This window comes from Peromyscus californicus, unplaced genomic scaffold (genome assembly GCF_007827085.1).
Source record: "Peromyscus californicus insignis strain IS unplaced genomic scaffold, ASM782708v3 Scaffold_12__1_contigs__length_115047231, whole genome shotgun sequence".
Taxonomy (NCBI): Eukaryota; Metazoa; Chordata; class Mammalia; order Rodentia; family Cricetidae; genus Peromyscus; species Peromyscus californicus.
This window is the reverse complement of record NW_026294413.1, coordinates 67,229,631-67,252,964: the sequence shown is the minus strand read 5'-3', so window position 1 is coordinate 67,252,964 and position 23,334 is coordinate 67,229,631. Positions and strand designations below refer to the sequence as shown.

The 23,334-nt window shown below is 42.3% G+C and overlaps 1 protein-coding gene across 1 annotated transcript in view; it reads left to right on the top strand.

The window, feature by feature from the left end:
• Window positions 1-23,062, top strand: part of Parp4 (poly(ADP-ribose) polymerase family member 4) — a 95,708-nt gene extending 72,646 nt beyond the window's left edge. Inside the window, 7 exon segments of the mRNA XM_052733125.1 lie at window positions 110-172; window positions 3,899-3,964; window positions 6,819-7,424; window positions 7,426-8,070; window positions 10,755-10,854; window positions 18,167-18,299; window positions 22,004-23,062. Coding sequence (XP_052589085.1) covers window positions 110-172; window positions 3,899-3,964; window positions 6,819-7,424; window positions 7,426-8,070; window positions 10,755-10,854; window positions 18,167-18,299; window positions 22,004-22,196 — 1,806 coding nt within the window. The 3' untranslated portion in view covers window positions 22,197-23,062.
• Window positions 23,063-23,334: the final 272 nt, after the last annotated feature.

Below are 23,334 nucleotides of genomic sequence, written 5' to 3'. Positions count from 1 at the left end.
ATCTCCCAGGAGGACAGCTAGGTGGCACGGGGTGGGGGAAAGGGGGTGTTAGAGAATATTTACTTTGTTAAAACATATTCGTTTGCATACTTTTACTTTTATACCATAGGCCGAAATTGAGTATTCAGGACCAATGCAAGATGAAATCATCAGTGGCAGCAGACTGTTACAGGTATACCAATAAACAGAGCTGTGCATGGTGAATTTTCAGGGAAAAAAAGAAAATTTGTTTTTCCAGGTTGCCATTTATAGTTATTTAACATTTCTCTGTATGTGTGTTGCTGTGGAATAACCCTTCTGTACACTGTGTGAATATGTCACTATGACTGGTTTAATAAACAAGCTGACTGGCCAATAGCTGAACAGGATAAAGTTAGGCGGGAAAGCCAAACTGAGAATGATGGGATGAGGAAGGGTGGAGTTAGAGAGAGATGCCAGTGAGCCGCTGAGGAAGCAGGCCATGTAGAAAATGAGGTTATAAGCTGTTAGGATTCTGCTACTCCAGTTATATGACCACACATGCACAGTTCAATAGCCAAGCAAGGTGTATTACGTCATCAGTGTGCTGTGTGATTGCTCAAATCACGTGATCTGCACATGCATGGCGTAGCTCCATAAGCCCACCTGCGCATGTGCGGGGAAATCCTTAAAAAGCCGGTCACAGACTCCTCCCTTCTCTTCTGCTCTTCACCCCCCCCCCCACTCTCTCTCTCTCTCTCTGCATGTGCCTCTTTCCAGGCCTAGTTACTCTCTTCTGTCTACCCCCTCCTCCTAAGAAAGCTCTGATACTGGGTTTTGTCATGGCTCATGACCTTTCCTCGCATGGTGACAGAACTGCTTATCATTATTTAAAACCAACACAAGCCATGAGCCATATGGCAAAGCATAGGTAAGAAAAATGGGTTAATTTAAATGTAAGAGCTAGTTAGTAACAAGCCTGAGCTATCAGCCGAGCATTTATAATTTATATTAAGTCTCTGAGTCAGTTATTTGGGAAACAGCTTCCAGTTATTTGGGAACAGGCTGTCAGGACAGGAAAACTCTGCCTACAGTGTGTGTGTGTACATGTACTCCTGTGCATGTGCCGGGGCCTGCGTGTGGAGGTCAGAGAACAACTTGGGGGAGTCAGATCTCTCTTGCCACCACATGGATCCCAGGGATTGAAGTCAGGTTGACAGGTTTATCAGTGAGTGCCTCTACCCACTAACCCATCTCACTGCTTCCCTCTCACCCCCCATTTTATATTTTTTGAAGCCAGAGTTTCACTAGGTAGCCCTCAAACTCCTGATCCTCCAGCCTGAGCCCCTGAATATGAGGATGCTGGCATAGGCCACTGGCAGCCCCTTGTTTTGTAATTTTATTTATTATCATTTGGTCATGTAGAGTTTTTTGTTTGTGATACTTGGGTCTCAACCTTCCAAGCAGCTGGTACCTATTACACTTTTATTACAGACTTATTTTATTTTTATTTCTGTGCATATGCTTGTGTGTGTGTGTGTGTGTGTGTGTACACATGTGTGTGCATGCACTCAAGTGTATAGGTACCTATGGAGGCCAGAAGAGGGTTTTGGATTCCCTGGAGCTGGAATTACAGGTGACTATGGGTGCTGGGAACTGAACTTGGGTCCTCTGAAAGAAAAACAAACAATTTCACAGCCATCTCTCCAGCCTCTCAGTCACATTTAAAAATTCTTTTAATTTCTTTCTTTGTGTGTGTTTTAGGTTCCTTCTGTTTGTTCTTTAACAGTTTCATATGTTTATACAATGAATCTTGATCATATCCACCCCAACTCTCCCTCTCAGTTTCTTGCTTTTCTTTAGGTTGTTTTGCTTTGATGTGCCTAGAAATACCTTTCCTATTCATAGGTTATACTTTCAATTTTCCCCCTTCATTTCTTTTAGGAATTCTGTTTTATTTTGGTTTTGCTGTGTTAAAGAGAGAAGCCTGGGCTTGCATGCTTGGCTGGCCCTTAGCCACGGAGCTTCCTCCCTTACCCCATTAGTTCTATGTTTACATTTTTTTAAGATTTATTTATTTATTATGTATGCAGTGTTCTGCCTGCATGTACATCTTCACGACAGAAGAGGGCACCAGATCTCATTGCAGATGGTTGTGATCCATCATGTGGTTGCTGGTGCTTGAACTCAGGACCTCTGAAGGAGCAGCCAGTGCTCTTAACCTCTGAGCCATCATCTCTCCAGCCCCTATGTTTACATTTAAATTTCCATCTCACTGAAATTTATCCTGCTATAAGATAAAAGGGTAAAGCCAACCTTATTCTTCCAAAGAGTCACCTAATCCCCCCAGCACTTGACTCAAAATGCCACTTGCATTCTTGACAAGGTCCTGCGCCTTAATAGCTATGACTGTACTATCTACTCTGCAATACCATTCTAATTATTATAATGTTACCAAAGGCTTTAATATATGAGAGGTCTAGTTCGTTGTTACTCATCTTTCTTAATACTCCAGTTTCTCAGCAGGCATGATGGCCCAGGCATATAATCCCTGCTACAAGAGGCCAGGGCAAGAGTATCACAGCAAGTCTGTGGCCAGCCTAGGCTGTAGAGCAAGTTCAAGGCCAGCCTGGGCAACTTACTGAAACTGTTTCAAAATTAAAACTAAAAAATAAATAAATAAATAAAAGCCATACATAGTGGTACAATGCCTTTAATCTTAGGAACACTTGGGAGGCAGAAACAGGCAGATTGTGATGAGTTTGGGGTCTACGTGGCCTCATAGTGAGTTCCAGGCCATCCTGAGCTCCACAGTGAGACCCTGTCTCATTCAGTTGTAATAAAATACCTTGACAAACACAGCTTAAGGGAGAGGGTATTTATTTTGGTTCACAGCTCCAGAGGACACACCATCCATTTCGATAGGAAAGGCATGGGGCATGAGGATAGCCTAACAGATTACATTAGCAGTCTGGAAGCTGAAAAAGAATGAGACATTCTGTAAAACCTCAAGGCCCACCTCTAGTGACATATCACCTTCATCAAGGCTCCACTTCATCAAGTCCCATGATCTTCCCAGCAGTGCCACAGCTGGGGACCAAAGGAGTTCAAACTCATGGTTCTACGGGAGGCATTTCCCGTTTAAACCATAGCACTAGGGATGAAGGCCCATGCCTATAATCCTAACTCAGGAGACTAAGGCAGGAAGATCATAGCAAATCCCAGACCAGCCTGGCCTACCTCTCCAGCTTTATGTCAGCCTAGGTTACAAAGTGAGACAAGGTCTCATGGGCCAGCAAGATGGCTGAACAGGTGAAAGTGCTTGCCTTGTAAGCCGGGCCGCCTGGATGTGATCTTTGCCACTCACAGTAGAAAGGGATCACCAACTCCCAAATGTCCTCTGGCTTCCACACATGCACTATGGCACTCATATGTGCACGTGTGCGCGTGCCACGCGCACACACACACACACACACACACACACACACACACACACACACGATAACAAATGAAACAAAATTTCAAAGGCCTTTTCTCAAACAAAGAGGGCCTAAGGTTGTAGTTCACCGGCAGCAGGCTTCCCTGTGAGAAGTCCTGGGTTCTATTCCTAGCGCCCTAAATAAAATATGAGAAACAATTCCCCGCCTCCCTTTTCTCTTTCTCTTTGTTGTTGTTCTTTGAGACAGAGTCTCACTGTAATCCAGGCTGACAAGAAATCCCTACATAGCCCAGGCTGGCCTCAAACTCAAGATCCCCCTGCCTCAGCCTCCCAAATGCTGGTATTATAAGCCTGTTACCAGAGGTCTGGGTCTAAGTAAGGTGTTTCTGGGTTTAAGAGTTGACAATAAGGACTTATGTAGATGTGCAACATATGTAAGATAATGTTATTTATGTGTTCTTTTAGTTTTAATTATGTATGTTTTTGTGCATTTGCATGCAGGTGCCTGAAATAATCATGGAATACCCTGCAGCTGGAGTTACATCAGACAGTTTTTACTCAGCCAAGGTAGGTGCTGGGCTCTCTGGAAGGGCAGCTTCAAGATAACTTGTTTAAAGCAAAGCAATAGGGTCAGGCATAGTGAAGTGTGCCTTTAATCCCAGTACTCAGGAGGCAGAGACAGGCAAATCTCTGTGAGTTTGAGGCCAGCCTGGTCTATGTAACAAATTCCAGGCTGGTCAGGGCTACAGGGTGAAATCCTATCTCAAAATAATAATAACAATAATAATAATAATAATAATAATAATAATAATAATAAATAAGACCAACAGGCAGAGCTATAGAATATATGAGAATACACTTTGAGGGAATAGCAGGCCACATAAGCAAAGACGCTCAAGGCCCCAATTATTATCTGGGGCATCCTTCCAGAGAAAAAGGAGTTTTGTATCTAAGGGGCATAGTTTAGGTGGTTGTCTATTTTAATTGATAGATTAGGTCATCTAATCATATTCCTACTGCACATATCCCTTCTGATTTTAATCATAAACATATCCAGTTATGCATAGGCATAAGATAGTAAATAGAGGGTTCTCTCTACAAGTTCACTTTGAGAACACTGTTTGCCTTACTGCCCATTTACCTAAAACCAGATCAGACCAGATTAGCCTTTCTGGTCTCTTATCCAAATACATTAGGGATATTTTGAACAGAAAATGTCTAAGTTTGATTGTTGTTAGTTATATTATCCAGAAAGAGGTGTGTGTATAGGCCAATGCAGGTGGGAATTATTTAGTCTTCAAGTCTATCAAACACCTCAGAAGGGTGAAATGTTACCTAACAGTAGGGACATCTGACTGCCTGGATAGCTACTCAAAGTTCTTCCAAAACATTGGGGCATCCAACTTTGGCCTACAGGTCTAGTATATCTGACAGACATTTCTGAGAAGCAGAGAATTTTGAAGGACTGTCCTACCTTGTCTTGGCAAAGCTTGGCAGTCACTTTTTTTGTATCCTGCTGGTCCAATTTGGACAGTAACTGTCAGCAATTGAAGCAAGGGCAGTTTCCTTGCCCAAATGGCTAGCTTTTGCCATAAAGAAAACAAACTCCATATGGAGTTTCTTCTATGCCCATCATCCTCTGAAGTAAATTGGTGTTGTCAGGAGCAGATGTGTCTCACTGTCATTAAAAGGCTTCAGTATTAAGCATATTAAATGCCATATTCTGTAGATCTTTGAAGCATTTGAAGACTATCTATGTAAATTTATTATAGATGACTACTAACCTGTATTTTTTTAATTATACATTATATTTTTAAATGAGCTATATAAGCACAATACCCCCAAACAAGAGTAAAAACATACATATAGTATAACAAAAATAACATTAAATTTGTATCAAGAAACAAAATCCATACCAATGTAAAATATTTAAGACTAGTAGTTTTTTTTTTGGTTTAAAAGTAGATCCAATAATCTACCCTTTTATCCTATCATTTCTATACCCCCTCCCCTTTTTCTTTTCAGAACAAGAATGCTGAATCTAATCTCCTTTGTTCATCATTTTTCCTGACCAATACCAATAACAACTTGTAACCAACCCGCCCTTAAATGATAAACATTCATTATCACTTGAATAACTAAAACCCACACATACCCCATCTCCTAGAAATGTGGACATCGTGTTCTAGACTACTTCCTGTTGTTTGTGGGTGCTGGTATCCTTGGGGGAACCTTAAGAAAATCAGAATAATTGTTAAGTCTTGACTGGAGTATTCTGTGAGGCTGGATCATCTCAGCCAGCAGCCTTGAAGCTGTTTTGGATGCAGAAATCTGAGGAGACTGTAACAGAGGCATTTTGAGATGCTGGACCACATGGTCAATCCATTTTCATTGGTGTCTGGTCCCCTTTTTCTGAAAATACATAAACTTTTAAAGGTAACATACATGTCTGTATTAATACAAGTATAGACTGTGTGTTGTACACAAGTTCGCTGAAGATGATTTTTATGTTTGAACATGTAAAATAAACATCACATGTCTTATAGTTCTAGGTTTATTTCTTTATGTCTGTAGTCAGAATTTTCAGGGGGTCCTCCTCAATCAAACCTGATCATCTTTAACCTTGAATGAATCCACAGCCTTTTGTTTTCTGTGGAAATAAAAGCATAACCTCTCCCCAAAAGCAACACACCTTTTGACTTCCATTTTGAAGTCAAAATATTTTTTAAATATATAGTTTGGTTTAATCCAGCAATTTTCATAATCCAATGTGTCTTAGCAGCTGTTATTCCTTCATCAGTAATCAGAAAATTTAAAGACAACCCAATAACATGCAGGATCCAGACTCCTCACGACCCAATAACATGCAGGATCCAGACTCCTCACGTATTTCCCATATTTGTGTGGCTTTTTCCCTTTATATTACTTTATTCTTTCTTTAAAGACTATTATTTTTGAGCTACTATTTTCTTTGACTGTCTATACCATTTCTCTTTTCTGTCCCAATCCTATGTACACTTTTAAACACATTTTAACCTGTTTAGAGGTTTTTTTCCATCTGGATCTGTCTTTACTGCATATCTCTATTCTTTTCTGTCTGCATGAGCAAAACTTAAACCCACCATACGGCTTAGTTCATGGTGTGCTGGCGGGCTCACTCTGGGACGCTACATTGACTGCTCAAGCCCATAGGCAGTGACTGGGAGATGCGTCTCTGTATCAGGGCTGTCACGAGAGACACAGGACTAGCAAGCCGCGTTTGACTCCAATATTGTGTGTTTAGAACCTCTTTTAGCTTTTTCGGGTCTTATGTGGATGTAGGCACCAGACGTTTGGGTGCCATCCAGCTACTTGGAAGAATGTTTGCTAATTTATTTTGTTCTGTTTTCTCTTCACACGTGCAACTTTGCCACCTGGGCAGCCCTTCCCGGTCTCCTCTGAAGAGAATGAGCAACAGCCACAGCTACATTCTGAAGAGAATGAGAAACAGCCACTGCTACATTTAGCTAAAAAATCTAAAAAAAAGCTAAAAATATGTCATGTAGCACTTAATGACTATCCTGAAGACTTGACCCCAGAGCCACAGTCGCATGCAACAGCAAGGTCTCCCAGGGTCCACTCGCAATGGGAAGACGCGGAGCAGCCTTTGGATGGGAATCGCATGGAGTCAATGAAAAGACAGGGATTTAAGAGACTGATGGCAGCTCAGCCACGAAGAACGGTGCCTGCTTCTGTGGGCTTTTCTGCTCCTGTGCTCGTGGCTGGACGTCCCCCTCTCGCTGGTGGCCCCCATCTTCCTCCCCGTCCCCTTCCTCCTCCCCCTCTCTATGGTGGCATCCCTCTCCCTCCCCCTCCCCCTCTCTTTGGTGGCATCCCTCCCCCTCCCCCTCTCTCTGGTGGCCCCCATCTTCCTCCCGCTCCCCCCTCTCTCTGGTGGCATCCCTCTCCCTCCCCCTCCCCCTCTCCTTTTCGGCAGCCATCTTCCTCCTCCCCCCAGAGAATTTATCCCACCTATATTTTGCTCACCTAAGTTCAGCCAAAGCCTTAAGCCTGTCGGAGGTACCAGCATCTTCCAGGCCTCAGGGTCTTCTCCGGGGCAGCTCTTCGCAGGCTTTGGCGGGGTCACTACTTTCTCACATAGTGACTCTAGTTCAAAGGATTTTGATCTAGGGAAAGTTTCCCAATCCCCTCTCAAAGCCCCAGAGTCGGATTCCCATCATGGGTCACGTTTTCTCACCTCCTTCAGGTCGCCTCTTTGCAGTCCTCCTAAGGCTCTTTCTGCCCATCCTCTTCCCACCAGTGTTCCCAGCTCTGAGCTAAGTCCCTGTTCACTTCATCTTCAAAGTTTCTCAGTCCCTCGGAGCTCTAATTACAGAATTGCAGATACCAGAATGGATTCACTGGAATCAGTTCACCCATCAGCTGATTATACCAGCGCTGCATCGCCAGATGCCATTCTAGAAGAGGGTTTGCCTGTCTCATCCGGTGGAAGTTCTTTCAAAGCTGAAATGGGTGAAGCAAGAGGGTATAGACCATGCCACAGAAAGATTTTAGGAAGGATTGAGAAATCTTCTGTGACAAGGGACACCTCCCCAGAGGAAGATGAGGAATGGGTAGTCGGTGAAGAAAGCTGTCCTGCACCGTGGACTTCACTCTTTGCTCTACAAACCGAGGTATATGTCCTATCTCTCCTCAAGTCTGTGGTCAGTTAGCTGCACAGTTTACAACAGTGCCTCTCAAAGCAGTTGATCACAGAACAGTGTATTGCCAGTCCGTAGTGGCTCAGGGTGTGCGTCAGCGTGGAAGAATGTGTCTCTCAGTGAATAGTCAGCTGAACAAAACTCTCTGGGCATGGTGGTGGATGCTGTTCATCATTCATTGTTAGCGACTGTTAATATTTGTCAGTTGAAGATTAGCATCCCTAAGGGGTCATGTGGACTTGCTTCTTAAGCTCTACTACCAGGAATTGAAGTTGATGGAAATTTCCTATGGCCTAGTAAACATAGGTGCGGTGAGTATTCTAAATCTTTTCCTGTAGGGTCTTGGAGCTATGGATAGTAGTTCGTGTGTAGCAGTGGGGGGGGGGGGGGGGGGGGGGGGGGAACAGCACTCCATCCCGTAAGCCAGTCAGCATCCTGTAAGTCTAGCACTGGCTCTGAGACCCAGTCTCGCGTATGTAATGGCTTCAGTGGGAAATCACTTAGTAAAGCAAAGAGGGCTTCATTTGGTGTAGAGTGACCTGGCTTTACCACTTTGTGTTTGTGGGCGAGGCAGATATTCCTTCGGTTGTCTCAACAGCGTAACAGGGGTGATAATGATAATTACCACATACAGTGGGGGTTTTTAAAAGGCATTTATTTGTATTTATAAAATAAAATCTTGCCCGGCGGTGGTGGCGCACACCTTTAACCCCAGCACTCGGGAGGCAGAGGCAGATGGGTCTCTGTGAGTTCAAGGCCAGCCTGGTCTACAGAGTGAGTTCCAGGACAGGCACCAAAACACAGAGAAACCCTGTCTCGGGGGAAAAAAAAAAAAAAAAAAAAAAACCTTAATAAAAAATAATAAAAAAAAAAAAAGTGTAGTGGAGAGCTGGCAAGCTGGCCCAGTGGTGAAAGTGCTCGCCACACAAGCCTGATGGCCTGAGTTTGATCTCTGGAACCCACATAAAGGTGGGTTTTCTATGTATACATGTTTTGCCTGCATGTGTTTATGTGTACCGTGTCCGTGCAGATGTCTGCAGAGGACAAAAGGCATGGGATCCCTGAAACTGTATTTACAGGTGGTTGTGAACTGCCTGATGTGAGTACTGGGAACTAACTATACCTAGGTCCCCTGCAAGAACATTAAATGCTCTAACCACTGAACCATCTCGCTAGGTCCAGTTTTAATTTTTTTTTTTTTGAAGCAGAATATTGCAATATAGCCAAGGGTAAGTTGGAACATTCTGTGTGGTCCAGTTTGGCTAGAAGTTAAGACCCACCTACCTCTGCCTGACAAGTACCGGGGATTATTGGCATGCATCTTTTTGTTTGTCTGGTTTTTTTTTGTATTTTTTAAAATAGGATCTTATCATGTAGCCCAGGTTGGTCTAGAACCCCTCTGTAGCCCGGGCTGGGCTCAGTCAGGCTTGCAGCAGTCCACTTGCTTCAGGGTCCCAAGTGCTGGGTTCCGAATATAAGCCGCCATGCTTGATGTAGTTTTTGTTTTACAGCACTGATATGAGGCATTGCACATGCAGGCAAGCATTCTGGCTCAGGGCTATAACCCTAGCCCTTTCTCATTTCCTTTGACTTTTTTTCTTTGTGTGTGTTGTGTGTGTGTACCAAGTTTGTGTGTGTGTTTGTGCAGATGTGAGTGTAACTGTGTACGTGTGCATGTAGAGGCCAGAGGTTGATGGTGTCTTCCTCAGTTGCTTTCCACTTTAAAAAAAAATTATTTATAGACAATTGTGGTGGAATCCCAGCACTCAGGAGGCAGAGACAGGCAGATCTGTGTGAGTTCAAGGCCAGCCTGGTCTACAGAGCGAGTTCTAGGTCAGCCAAGGCTGTTACACAGAGAAACCTTGTCATCTCAGGGAAAAAATAATTATTTATTTTTTATAACTATTTTATGTGTTTTAGGAGCCAGTGAGCTGGCTCAGTGGGTAAAAGTGCTTGACACAGGAGCCCAACCAACAACCTGAGTTCAATCCCTGGGACCCACCGTGGAAAGAGAACTCACTTCCAAAAGCTTTTCTCCGACCTCTACACTATATACATGTGCACCCGCGTATTCCACTACACTGTATGCATGCCTGCATATGATCTCCTTCAAACACACACACACACACACACACACACACACACACACACACACACACACACTAATAAAAATGTTAAATTATTTATGTGCATGCCCGGTACCTGAGGATGACAGAAGAGGACACTAGGTCTCCTGGAATTGGAGTTGTAGATGGTTGTGAGCTGCCATGTAGTTGCTGGGAATTGAACCCAGATCCTCTGGGAAAGCAGCCCGTGCTCCTAACCGCTGAACCATCTCTCCAACCCCATCTGTGTTGTTTTTGAGACAAGGTCTCATACTATATCTCTGACTGGCCCAGAATGCACGATGTAGAAAAGAATGGTCTTGGCTGGGTAGTGGTGGCGCACACCTTTAATCCCAGCACTCTGGAGGCAGAGGCAGGCGGATCTCTGTGAGTTCGAGGCCAGCCTGGTCTACAGAGCAAGCTCCAGGACAGGCATCAAAACTACACAGAGAAACCCTGTCTTGAAAAAACCAAAAGAAAGAAAAGAAAAAGAAAAATACTGTATGATATAGAACTATGATTAACAATGTAATTTTTTTCTTAATTTTACAGGATGGTTTTTGGAAATTGACACCAGAACTAGGACTTATATTAAAACTTAATGTAAATGTTCTACGCAATTTTCTTGAAGAAAAAGGCATTCGATCTCTAGGTAAGTCACTGTTTTTTCAGTTAATTAAGTTATTATGCTCCTTCATTTTTCCAGTCATTTATAGGCAAACTCCTAATTGTAATAAATTATTTTGTAAACTAGTGCATTCATTTAATAGTAAGTTACATGTGAATAGAATTAGGTTTTTTTTTAAGCCCTGACTATTGTGGAACTCTCTATGTAGACCAGGCTGGCTTTGAACTCACAGAGATCTGCTTGTCTCTGCTTACCAAGTGCTGGGATCAAAGGTGTGCACCACACACTCAGTTACTAGAATTAGATTTATTAACAATCAAAGGAAACTCATACCTTTACCAATGATGAGAGTATTATTTAGGCAATTTTATTAGAGGACATGGTACCAACTACTGCAGAACCCCAAATATGGAAATAGTAACACACACCTGTAATCCTGCAGTTTGGTAAGCTGAGCCAGGTGGACTGTGAGTTTGAGGCTAGTCTGGGCTGCATAACAAGATCCTGCCAGTAATAACACTATCCAAAAGCTCAATTTAACACGCTTAGTAATTACTTTCTTTACCACAACATATGTCCCTATTGGCCAACAGGGACATTCTCTTCCACATAGTGATTTACTTTGAGACCTTGGCACTTTCTACGTTACGGCTCTTCCATCTGTAACATGTGGCCTTAGCATCAGGGAAAGACAAATCAAAACTACATGCAGATTTTTTTACCTCACTCCATCAAGAAACAGGAGCTGAAGAGATGGTTCAAGGGTTAAGAGCACAAACAGCTCTTGCAGAGGACACCAGTTGGATTCCCAGCACCCTTGTCAACTGGCTGACGACTACCTTTAACTCCTGTTCTTAATTTTATTTTGTTTTTTAATGTTTTGATACAAGCTCTCCATTGTAATCCCAGCTACCCTGGAACTCACTGTATAAACCAGGCTGGCCCCAAAGTCACAGAGATCCTCCCGAGGGCTGGAATTAAAGGTGTATGCCACCAATTCTGGCTTTAACTCCAGCTCTAAGGCATCCAACAACACCAGCATTCACATGCACAAACACACACACACATACACACACACACAGACACACACACACACACACACACACACACACACACACATATATACTCGATTTAAATAAATAAATGTTTTTTAAAAGGAAGAAAGAAAACAACAAATATTGAGGATGGAGGCAGGGCCAGACCCTCATATGCTGTTGGTGAGTCACTGTAGAAATCAATATGATGGTTCCTGAAAAAAAAAAAACTAAAAATAGAATTATTATGTAATCTAGTTGTACCACTCCTGGGCGTATGTCTGAGGGAAGCTAAGTCAGCATACCACAGAGATGCTTTCCTCTTTGTGTTTACTGTGGCACAGTTCATAATATCCAAGATATGAAACTGACCTAGATGCCCAGGAATAAAGACAATTCAGCCAGGCAGTGGTGTCACACAACTTTAATCTCAGCACTTGGGGGGCAGAAGCAGTCAGATCTGAATTGATCCCAGCCTGGTCTACACAGTGAGTTCTAGGATAGCCAAGACTACACAGAGAAACCCTGTCTTGAAAAGTTAAAAAAAAAAAATTCGGTACTCTACACAATAAAATTTTATTCAGACATAAAGAAGAATAAACCAGGCATGGTGGCTCATGCCTGTATCCCAGCACTTGGGGTGATTGAGGCAGGAGGATTGCCATGAGTTTGAGACACCCTGAGCTGCAGAGTAAGACCATATTAAAACAAGGATGGAGAGATAATGCAGCAGTTAAAAACTCTTGCTGCTTTTGCCAAGGACATGGGTTTTTTCCCCCAGCTCCCACAAGCATCTTATAACTGTCTATAACTCCAGTTCCAGGGGATTCAATGACCTCTTCTGGCCTCCAAAAACATTTCACACATATAGTACACATATATACATATGGGCAAAACATTCATACACATAAAATAAAAATAAGTAAATCTTTAAAAACAAAACAGGGGCTGGAGAGATGGCTCAGAGGTTAAGAGCACTGACTGCTCTTCCAGAGGTCCTGAGTTCAATTCACAGCACCCACACGGTGGCTTACAATCATCTGTAATGAGATCTGGCACCCTCTTCTGTGTACATAATAAATAAATAAATTTTTTTAATTTATTTATTTTTCTATTATCAGCTTAATATAGTATAAAACCTTATCCTAATAGTGAAATGTTTGATTGAGGCTTGCCCAGTAATTGAGTCAAACCAAAAGTTATTATAAGCCACAGTCATCCTAGGGTGCCCCCTGCTATATAGCCTCCCTGGTTCTGTGGGTTGCGGTCTGATTGTTCTTTGCTTTATATCTTGAATCCACTTATGAGTAAGTACATACCATGTTTGTCCTTCTGGGTTTGGGTTATCTCACTCAGGATGATATTTTCTAGTTCCATCCATTTGCCTGGAAATTTCATGCTGTCATTGTTTTTCTCTACTGAGTAGTTCTCCATTGTGTATATGTATAACATTTTCTTAATCCATTCTTCGGTTGACGGACATCTAGGTTATTTCCAGGTTCTGGCTATTACAAATAGTGCTGCTATAAACATAGTTGAGCATGTATCTTTGTGGTATGATTGAAAATTCTTTGGGTATATGCCCAAGAGTGGTATGGCTGGGTCTTGAGATAGATCGATTCCCAGTTTTCTGAGAAACCACCATACTGATTTCCACAGTGGTTGTACAAGTTTGCACTCCCACCAACAGTGGAGGAGTGTTCCCTTTGCTCCACATCCTCTTCAACATTGACTGTCATTGGTGTTTTTTGATCATAGCCATTCTGACAGGTGTAAGGTGGTATCTCAGAGTCGTTTTGATTTGCATTTCTCTAACGGCTAAGGATGTTGGATATTTCCTTAAATGTCTTTCAGCCATTTGTGATTCTCCTTTTGAGAATTTTCTGTTTAGCTCTTTAGCCCATTTTTTAATTGGATTGTTCAGTATTTTGATGTCTAGTTTCTTGAGTTCTTTATATACTTTGGAGATCAGTCCTCTGTCAGATGTGGGGTTGGTGAAAGTCTTTTCCCATTCTGTAGGCTGTCTTTTTGTTTTATTGACCATGTCTTTTGCCCTACAAAAGCTTCTCAGTTTCAAGAGGTCCCATTTATTAATTGTTGTGCTCAGTGTCTGTGCTGCTGGTGTTATATTTAGGAAATGATCTCCTGTGCCAATGCACTCAAGAGTACTTCCTACTTTCTCTTCTATTAAGTTTAGTGTAACTGGATTTATGTTGAGGTCTTTGATCCACTTGGACTTGAGTTTTGTGCATGGTGACAGGTATGGATCTATTTGTAATCTTTTACATATTGACATCCAGTTATGCCAGCACCATTTATTGAAGATGCTTCTTTTTTTCCATTGTATAGTTTTGGCTTCTTTGTCAAAAATCAGGTGTTCATATGTGCGTGGATTTATGTCAGGGTCTTCAATTTGATTCCATTGGTCTGTTTGTTGGTTTTTATACCAGTACCAAGCTGTTTTTATTACTATAGCTCTATAGTAGAGCTTGATGTTAGGGATGGTGATGCCTCCAGAGGTTGCTTTATTATACAGGATTCTTTTAGCTATCCTGGGTCTTTTGTTTTTCCATATGAAGTTGAGTATTGTTCTTTCCAAGTCTGTGAAGAATTGTGTTGGGATTTTGATGGGGATTGCATTAAATCTGTAGATTGCTTTTGGTAAGATTGCCATTTTTACTATGTTAATCCTACCTATCCATGAGCATGGGAGATGCTTCCATTTTCTGATATCTTCTTCAATTTCTTTCTTTAGAGACTTAAAGTTCTTATCAAAAAGGTCCTTCACTTGTTTAGTTAGTGTTATCCCAAGGTATTTTATATTATTTGTGGCTATTGTAAAGGGTGATGTTTCTCCGATTTCTTACTCGCCCTTTTATCATTTGTGTATAGGAGGGCTACTGATTTTTTTTAGTTGATCTTGTATCCTGCCACTTTACTGAAGGAGTTTATCAGCTATAGGAGTTCCCTGGTAGAATTTTTGGGGTCACTTATGTATACTATCATGTCATCTGCAAATAATGAAAGTTTGACTTCTTCCTTTCCAATTTGTATTCTTTTGATCTCCTTTTGTTGTCTTATTGCTCTAGCTAGAACTTCAAGTACTATATTGAAAAAATATGGGGAGAGTGGACAGCCTTGTCTTGTTCCTGATTTTAGTGGTATCTCTTTGAGTTTCTCTCCGTTTAATTTGATGGTGGCTGTTGGCTTGCTGTAAATTGCCTTTATTATGTTTAGGAATGTTCCTTGTATTCCTGATCTAAGACCTTTATCATGAAAGGGGTGTTGTATTTTGTCAAAGGCTTTTTCAGCATCTAATGAGATGATCATGTGGTTTTTTTCTTTCAGTTTGTTTATATGGTGTATTACATTGACAGATTTTCATATGTTAAACCATCCTTGCATCCCTGGGATGAAACCTACTCTGTCATGGTGGATAATTTATAAATAAATCTTTTTTAAAAAAAATTTTAAAAATAGGCCGGGCAGTGGTGGCGCACATCTTTAATCCCAGCACTTGGGAGGCAGAGGCAGGTGGATCTCTGTGAGTTCGAGGCCAGCCTGGTCTCCAAAGCGAGTACCAGGAAAGGCACAAAGCTACACAGAGAAACCCTGTCTTGAAAAAACCAAAAAATAAAAAAAATTTAAAAAATAAAAAAAACAAAGACAGCTAAAAGGCAACAATATATAGATTGAGTGTGACATCCCTTCTGCTGTCTCCCAGTTAAAGCCCCAAAGACGACCCAAGAATAGTCCTTTGTTGATTTTGTTTTGTTGTTCTCGCATAATTTTCCAACATACTAAAAATATGCAAACCCATGACACTGATTTGCTGAGTTTTGAAGCCAAATCCTAGCTCCTGAAATGAGTCTGCCTCTTTACCATAGCTTAAGCTAAATCAAATACATCTATCTAGGTAAAGTCACTTTTCTTTTTTTTTTTTTGTTTGTTTGTTTTGTTTTGTTTTTCGATACAGGGTTTCTTTGTGTAGTTTTGGTGCCTGTCCTGGATCTCGCTCTGTAGACCAGGTTGGCCTCAAACTCACAGAGATCTGCCTGCCAAGGGCTGGGATCAAAGGCGTGTGCCACCACTACTCGGCTAGGTAAAGTCACTTTTGTTCTAGGCTGTAAAGACACTTCTCTTTCAGACTCAGGTTGGGGAAATCCAACTAGTCTTGTCTCCTGGTCATCAAATTCCAATGAATTATAGTCTCTGTAGTCTTGGATCTGTCTGCCTCTCTTTCTTTGGTTTCATGGTACCTTGAGGCCAGTCTTCATACACTGGACTGAGATGTTTTGGATTAACTGAGTTATGTGTGTGCACACTTGTATGTGTTTTTGTTTTGTTTTGTTTTTAACTTTTTAAAAAAAATTTTTTTTAAGATTTTTTATTATATATACAGTGTTCTGTCTGCATGTATGCCTGCAGGCCAGAAGAGGGCACCAGATCTCATTACAGATGGTTGTGAGCCACTATGTGGTTGCTGGGAATTGAACTCAGGACCTCTGGAAGAGCAGTCAGTGCTCTTAACCTCTGAGCCATCTCTCCAGCCCTTCTATGTGTTTATGTATGTATATAGTATATATTAAAGCAAATGGGGTTTTATTAAAGATTTTAAACATTCTTTCTTTGTGATAGAGTCTCGTTATACAGCCCAGGCTGGCTACTTAGAATCTACTACTGAAGCCTCCTACACATAGGGATTACAGATGTGCACCATCACAATTGACTAAATCTAGTGTTTTAGTTTGTTTTGTTGAAAGTACCGGAGAGGGTCTCATGTATAGTAGCCACGCAGTCTACCACTTGAGTTATATTCCCAGCCCTAAAATGAAATAAGCATTTTTTTTCTTAATTTTTCAAGACAAGGTTTCTCTGTATAGCCCTGGCTATCCTTGAACTTGCTCTGTAGACCAGTGACCCATCTCTCCAGCTCTGTTCACTTATTTTTTAATTGTATATATACAGTATGTGGGGAGAGTCACATGTATGTCACAGTGTGCATGTGGCCATCAGAGGACAACTATTATAGTCAGTTCTTTCCTTCCACCTTTAATGGGCTCCAGGAAGCATGTCAGGCTTGAGCATTAAGTACCTTTAGCCACTGAGCCATCCTGCTAACCCATATGTTATATTTTGAAAATCATTTTCAGAAGACTCATTAAAGAGTACTCATTTTGCCAGAGTGATAGTGGTGGCACGTGCCTTTAATCTCAGCACTTAGGAGGCAAAGGCAGGTGGATTTCTGTGAGTCTGAGGCCAGCCTGGGCTACAGAGTGAGTTCCAGGACAGGCACAAAGCTACACAGAGAAACCCTGTCTCGAAAAAAAACAAACAAAAAACAAAACAAAACAACAAAAAAAAGTACTTACTACTCTTGCAGAGGACCTAAGTTCAGGTCCCAGCATCCACATGGTGGCTCACAACAGCATGTAACCCCTGCTCAGTGACCAGTTCCACTTATGCCTAACTTATACTATGGTTTGGATTTGTCTGTTACTGACAGTCAGAATGAGTTTACTGCACTGGTATAGTCAGGTATGTCTGTCGTTTAACTGCTGTGTTTAGGTTTCCTCCAAGATATTTATAGCAAGAACCTAGAAACTAAGTTCTTCGTCGTACTCCATGCCTCTCTGGTTACTGAAGACAGCAAGTGGTGGAGAGAGATTCGGGGTGCAGCTCAGTCTCCAAAGAGCCATCAAGATAATGTGATAGGCATACATGTTCTGATTGTTCACAATTTCTACTGAAATAAAACGCTAATTAAGGACCTTTAGAATATATGGAGTTAGTTTTATTGGCTTGACAACCTAAATGTATTGTCTCATAATTCTGGAATAGTATAGAGTTTTATGATCTATTAATATATCATGATTCAATTGTAGTATAATTCTGTTGGTCCAGAAAGCACTATGTTACCCAGGCTGGCCTTGAAGTCATGGCAATCCTCCTGCCTTAGCGTCCCAGGTGCTGGGATTAGAGGCATGAGGAAGCACACCTGGCTTAATAGAAGTGTAATTCTTTAATAGAACTTTACACTGGCACAATGTGAGGCACAGGGTGTATTAATTACTTCTTTGTTGCTGTGCTTAAAATACCAGAAGCAACTTAAGAAGTTTGTCTTGGCTCATGGTTCCAGAGTGTTCAAAGTCCTCCAGTGAGACTCCTTGTCCTAAACCATCCCAAACCTCCCAAACAGCAACACCATCTGGTGACTAAGTGTTCAAATATGTGAATGAGCCTAGGGGGACATTTCTCATTCAAACCACCACGTGAAGTAAAGGAGATCTTTGCTTTTTTAGGTACAAAAGGAAGAGACTGTCTCCTGGACCTGATTGCCACATTGCTGGTACTGCAGTTTCTTCGTTCCAAGTTGGAACAAGAAGGAATGGTTGCCAAATCACTGATAAAGATGGATGACACCTTCATCTCCAGGTGCTTTAATGTTTTAATAAGAAACCCGCGCCCCCCCCCCCCCCCAGCTGAGGGCCTTGCGCTTGCTAGGCAAGTGCTCTACCACTGAGCTAAATCCCCAATCCCATAATAAGAAACTTTTCAAAGAGCTACAATATAATTGTTGGTCTGTTCCAAACAACTGCACAGCCTGGCGCAAGAATACAAATAGAAGCTATGTGCCTGTGTCTGAGTATTTAAAGACATGAAGCAAAGCTGGGAATGTAGCTCAGCAGAGCACTCACCTAGTGCACAGGGACCTGGGCTCAGTCCTGCCGTCCTGAGCAACTCTGTATATCAAACACACACTGTATATCAAAGTATCAGCCAGCTCATGGTGGCACATTCCTGTAATCCCACCACTGAAGAGGTTACAGATGGAAGTCATGATTTACAAGCCAGCCCAGGCTACATAGTAGGACCTTGTCCCAAAACAAACAGAAAAACTATCAAACTATTAAATAAAATATATTAGAATATTCTGCCTGGCATAGTGGTACATGCCTTTAATTTCAGCACTGAGGAGGCAGAGACAGGTGAATCTCTATGAGTTTGAGGCCAGCCTGGTCTACATAGCAAGTTTGGGACAGCCAGAGCTACATAACAAAGAGACTCTGTCTCAACAAAACAAGAATCTTTTATTTTTAGGTTTTCTGCCCACACAATGGTAAGTTTCTCTGCTGAAGCAGTAATCCGGGCGAGTTCACTGGTCCCAGAGATTGAGGCCAGAGAAGCTGAACACCCGGAGTAAGGCTGTGAGACTTGATAGATTGTAGGTGAGGGGTGAAGCTGGTTCTGTGCTCCAGTATGGTCAAAAGCTGAGCGCCTAGGTGGGGACTTGGGTGGCTGGTGGCATGGGGCGGGGGAGGGCTGTAGTAGTCGCCAAGAATGTAGAACTGGGCTTTTGTCACCTGTCCTTTGTTCAGAGACTCTATGAGTGGGTGGGGTTTGGAAAGAGAGGGAGGGAGGGAGCGGGGAGGAATGGGGTAAGATGGGCTTTCTGGACCATGCAGGGGTGGGTCGGAGGCTCCAACTGAACAAAGCAGATTCAACTTAGCTTTGGTTGACTCCTGAGTAAAAGCTGTGCAATATCTCACAGTCATGTGAAGACATGGACCCAGCTCCTCACTGTACAGTATCTCATAGTCAAGTGAGATATGAACCCAGCTCCTCACCCCACACAGCACATCATGATGGCCTTTTCCCCAAAGAAAAAAATCAGGAAGATGGAAAAGATCTAAAATCTCTAAGTTTGCCCCATAGAACCAACAAATTTCTTTTATATTTTGTGTGTGTGTGTGTGTGTGTGTGTGTGTGTGTGTGTGTGTGTGTGTGTGTTTAGGAGTGTGCAACATACCATACATGTGGAAATCTGAGAACAGCTTTTGGGATTGAATTTAGGTCATTAAACTCGTCAATAAGTACCTTTACCTGATGAACCTTCTCACTAGCTAAAATAAATGTTTCTTCAAGACAGGGTCTCACTTTGTCACTTTGGCTGTCTGGAATTCACTATGTAGGCCAGGCTGACCTTGAACTCACAGAGCTCTGCCTGCCTCTGTCTCCCAAATTCTGGGATTGAAGGTGTGCACCACTATGCCAGCTAAGATTTTTGTTTTTTGTTTTTGTTTTTTTTTTTTTTTTTTGGTTTTTCAAGACAGGGTTTCTCTGTGTAGCTTTGCGCCTTTCCTGGAACTCACTTGGTAGCCCAGGCTGGCCTCGAACTCACAGAGATCCACCTGGCTCTGCCTCCCGAGTGCTGGGATTAAAGGCGTGTGCCACCACCGCCCGGCCTAAGATTTTTGTTTTTTTTTTTTTTTTTTTTTGTTTTTTTTTTTTTTTTTTTTTGGTTTTTCGAGACAGGGTTTCTCTGTGTAGCTTTGCGCCTTTCCTGGAACTCACTTGGTAGTCCAGGCTGGCCTCGAACTCACAGAGATCCGCCTGGCTCTGCCTCCCGAGTGCTGGGATTAAAGGCGTGTGCCACCACCGCCCGGCCTAAGATTTTTGTTTTTAAGACCGGGTCTTAGGTATCTCAAATTGGCCTTGAACTCACTATGTAGCTGAGGATGACTTTAAACTTCTAATCTTCCTGTCTCTACCAACTGAGCCACACCCAAATAGAATTTTTTGTAAGAACTTTGTTGAAAGGTAGGCTTAGTGAGTAAAGGTGCTTACTGTATAAGCCTGGCAGCCTGAGTTCAATCCCCAGATCCACACAGTGGAAGGAGAGAACCAAATCTCCAAAGTTGTCCTTGGACCTCCATACTCACGCCATGGCCAGGTGTGCACTTCTAAGACTAACACACACACACACACAGTCAGCTTGCCCCATGGTCAGCAAGACTAAGTCTCTGAGGATTGAAGAATATTCCAAGACCTGTGTAGGGTACCAGGCATTGGGGGTCCAGAGTAATGTAATAAACAAGCCGGGTGGTGGTGGTACATGCTTTTTTGTTTGTTTTTGTTTTTTCGAGACAGGGTTTCTCTGTGTAGCTTTGTGCCTTTCCTGGAACTCACTCTTTTGTCCAGGCTGGCCTTGAACTCATAGAGATCTGCCTGCCTCTGCCTCCTGAGTGCTGGGATTAAAGGAGTGTGCCAGCACCGCCCAGCGGGATTCCAGAGTAATGTAATAAACAAGCCAGGTGGTGATGGTGCATGTTTTTAATCCCAGTGCATGGGAGGCTGAAGCAAGTGGATCGCTGTGAGTTCAAGGCCAGCCTGGTCTACAGAGTGAGTTCCAGGACAGTCAAGGCTACAAACAAACCAAAAAAAAAAAAAAAAGTGCAAATAAGGCACTTCTCATTTTTATCTTGTTTTTATTATTAAAGCAAACAAAACACGAGGTAATGTTGCAAATTAGTTTAAGCAAAGACAAGTACAGTAGGGAACATACCTGGTGTTACGTCTTATCATCTTTGGTCATGTGAAAGAGACAAGAATATTCCTCCCAGGCCTTTGCCTTTCCCACAGAGATAATATGGACATACATACCAGGGTATTCTTTTCATGTCCTTGTTTTCAAGCTTATCATAATTTATTCAACTCTTTCCCTATACCCTGATTTTATGGAGGCATTTTCTTAATTACCATTCCTTCCTCTCAGATGACTTTAGCTTGTGTCAAGTTGACATTAAACTATTCAGCGTAGCCACCTTGTGGTAAGAACATTCTTCATGCTGCCCAATACACAGTTCACAGTAAGTTCACAGCTTTCTTACACAGGCTTCTCCCAACACACCATAATAAATTAAATTACATTTGAAAACTTTGGTGTAAAGACTGGAGACGTAGCTCTTTACAGCTGACTCTTGGGTGTTCTCCAAGTATCTGGGACAAGTTGAAAACTCCCAGACAGTGAGTGGACATTGAAACAGGGGCCTCGGGGACACTGAAAAGGAACAACAGGAAACAAAGAGGCAGGGAAAGGCTGTAACTGTCTGGGGGGGGGGGGGGGCTGTGCACAGTGGGAGCTGGGAAGTGAGGCAAGTGAGTCATATAGAAGTGTACTGAGTACATTCAAAAGCCCCATGCTAGAGGGAGAGAGCTTTATTCAGATTTCAAGAATTGCCTTTATTAAATATCTTCCTTTTTGACAGAATCATTTCATCTGATACAATGTTACAGATTTGGTACCACATTGCCTTTCACATATTCTGAACCAATAGAAACTTTTTTTTTTAATCTAGGAATATTCCGTGGGCTTCTGAGAACATTAAGAAAGCAAGTGAATGGGCCAGAAGAACAGACGGGCAGTACCCATCCATCTGCCAACGGCTCGAGCTGGGTAAAGACTGGGAGTCAGCCACAAAGCAACTACTGGGGATTCAGCCCCAAGCCAACCGTTCTCTTCACCAGATTCTACACTGCAATCAAGGCTGAACCCAGTGAAACTGCATTTTAAACATTTCTCATTGTAGCATGAATCTTAACAGTTCTTATTAATAAGATCAAACCCGATGCCAGTTATTGGGGTCAATGCTGGTAGATCAGAGAGACAGAACAAGCCACAGCTATCTCACCTTGCCAGTTCCTCAGCTGGTCCTGTTTCCTCAGACTGGAAGCCTCTGAGTCCTCATCCAGCATGAATCTCAGCTGAACTGTGTTGCTCCAAAGCCTGAAAGCTTAACCAGCCAAATGCCTCTAGTTTCTGGTCCTCACACCTCATATATCTTTCTGCTTTCTACCACCACTCCCTGGGATTAAAGGCATGTGTCACCATACTTGGCTGTTTCCAATGTGGCCTTGAACTCACAGAGATCCAGAGGGATTTCTATCTCTGGAATGCTAGGATTAAAGGCGTGAGTGCCACCATTTTCTAGCCTCTGTATCTAGTGGCTGTCTGTTCTCTGACCCCAGATAAATTTATTAGGATACACAATATTTTGGGGAACACAATACCACATCTCATATTTCTTTTTGTTGTTTTGTTTTTCAAGACACGTTTCTCTGTGTAGCCTGACTGTCCTGGAACTCCCTCTGTAGACCAGGCTGGCCTCAAACTCACAGAGATTCTTCTGCCTCTGCCTCCCGAGTGCTGGGATTAAAGGCATGTGCTACTACCCCCTGGCTACCTTTCTCATATTTCTATGTAGAAAATAATCAAATAGTAAAAGATACTGATAATGACATGTAGTTGGTTTTTTTTTTTGTTGTTGTTGTTTTTGAGTGTAGCTATCAGCCCCTTTAAAATACAATAAATGGAAGCAGGATTGATGAATCATTTAACAATAAAAATTGTAACATTAGAGACTGTCTCAATGTCCTTGGGAGGGGCTCGCTGGGTCTTCCCCCAGGAGTCCAGTGGGAGGCTAACAGATCGAGCAGTATAGGAAGGAGTTGGTCGTTGGTTAGTAGTTGTATTCTAGGCTGGTGCCTGTTTCAGGGGTCCTGGTTGTTAGTTACTATGTGGTGCTGTGTTATTCATTAAGTGGTGCTGTTTACTGTGCAAGAAAAGCCATAAGGTACAACAAGACCGTTATAAGAGTTTATTAACCAAAGCTACACAGAAAAACCCTGT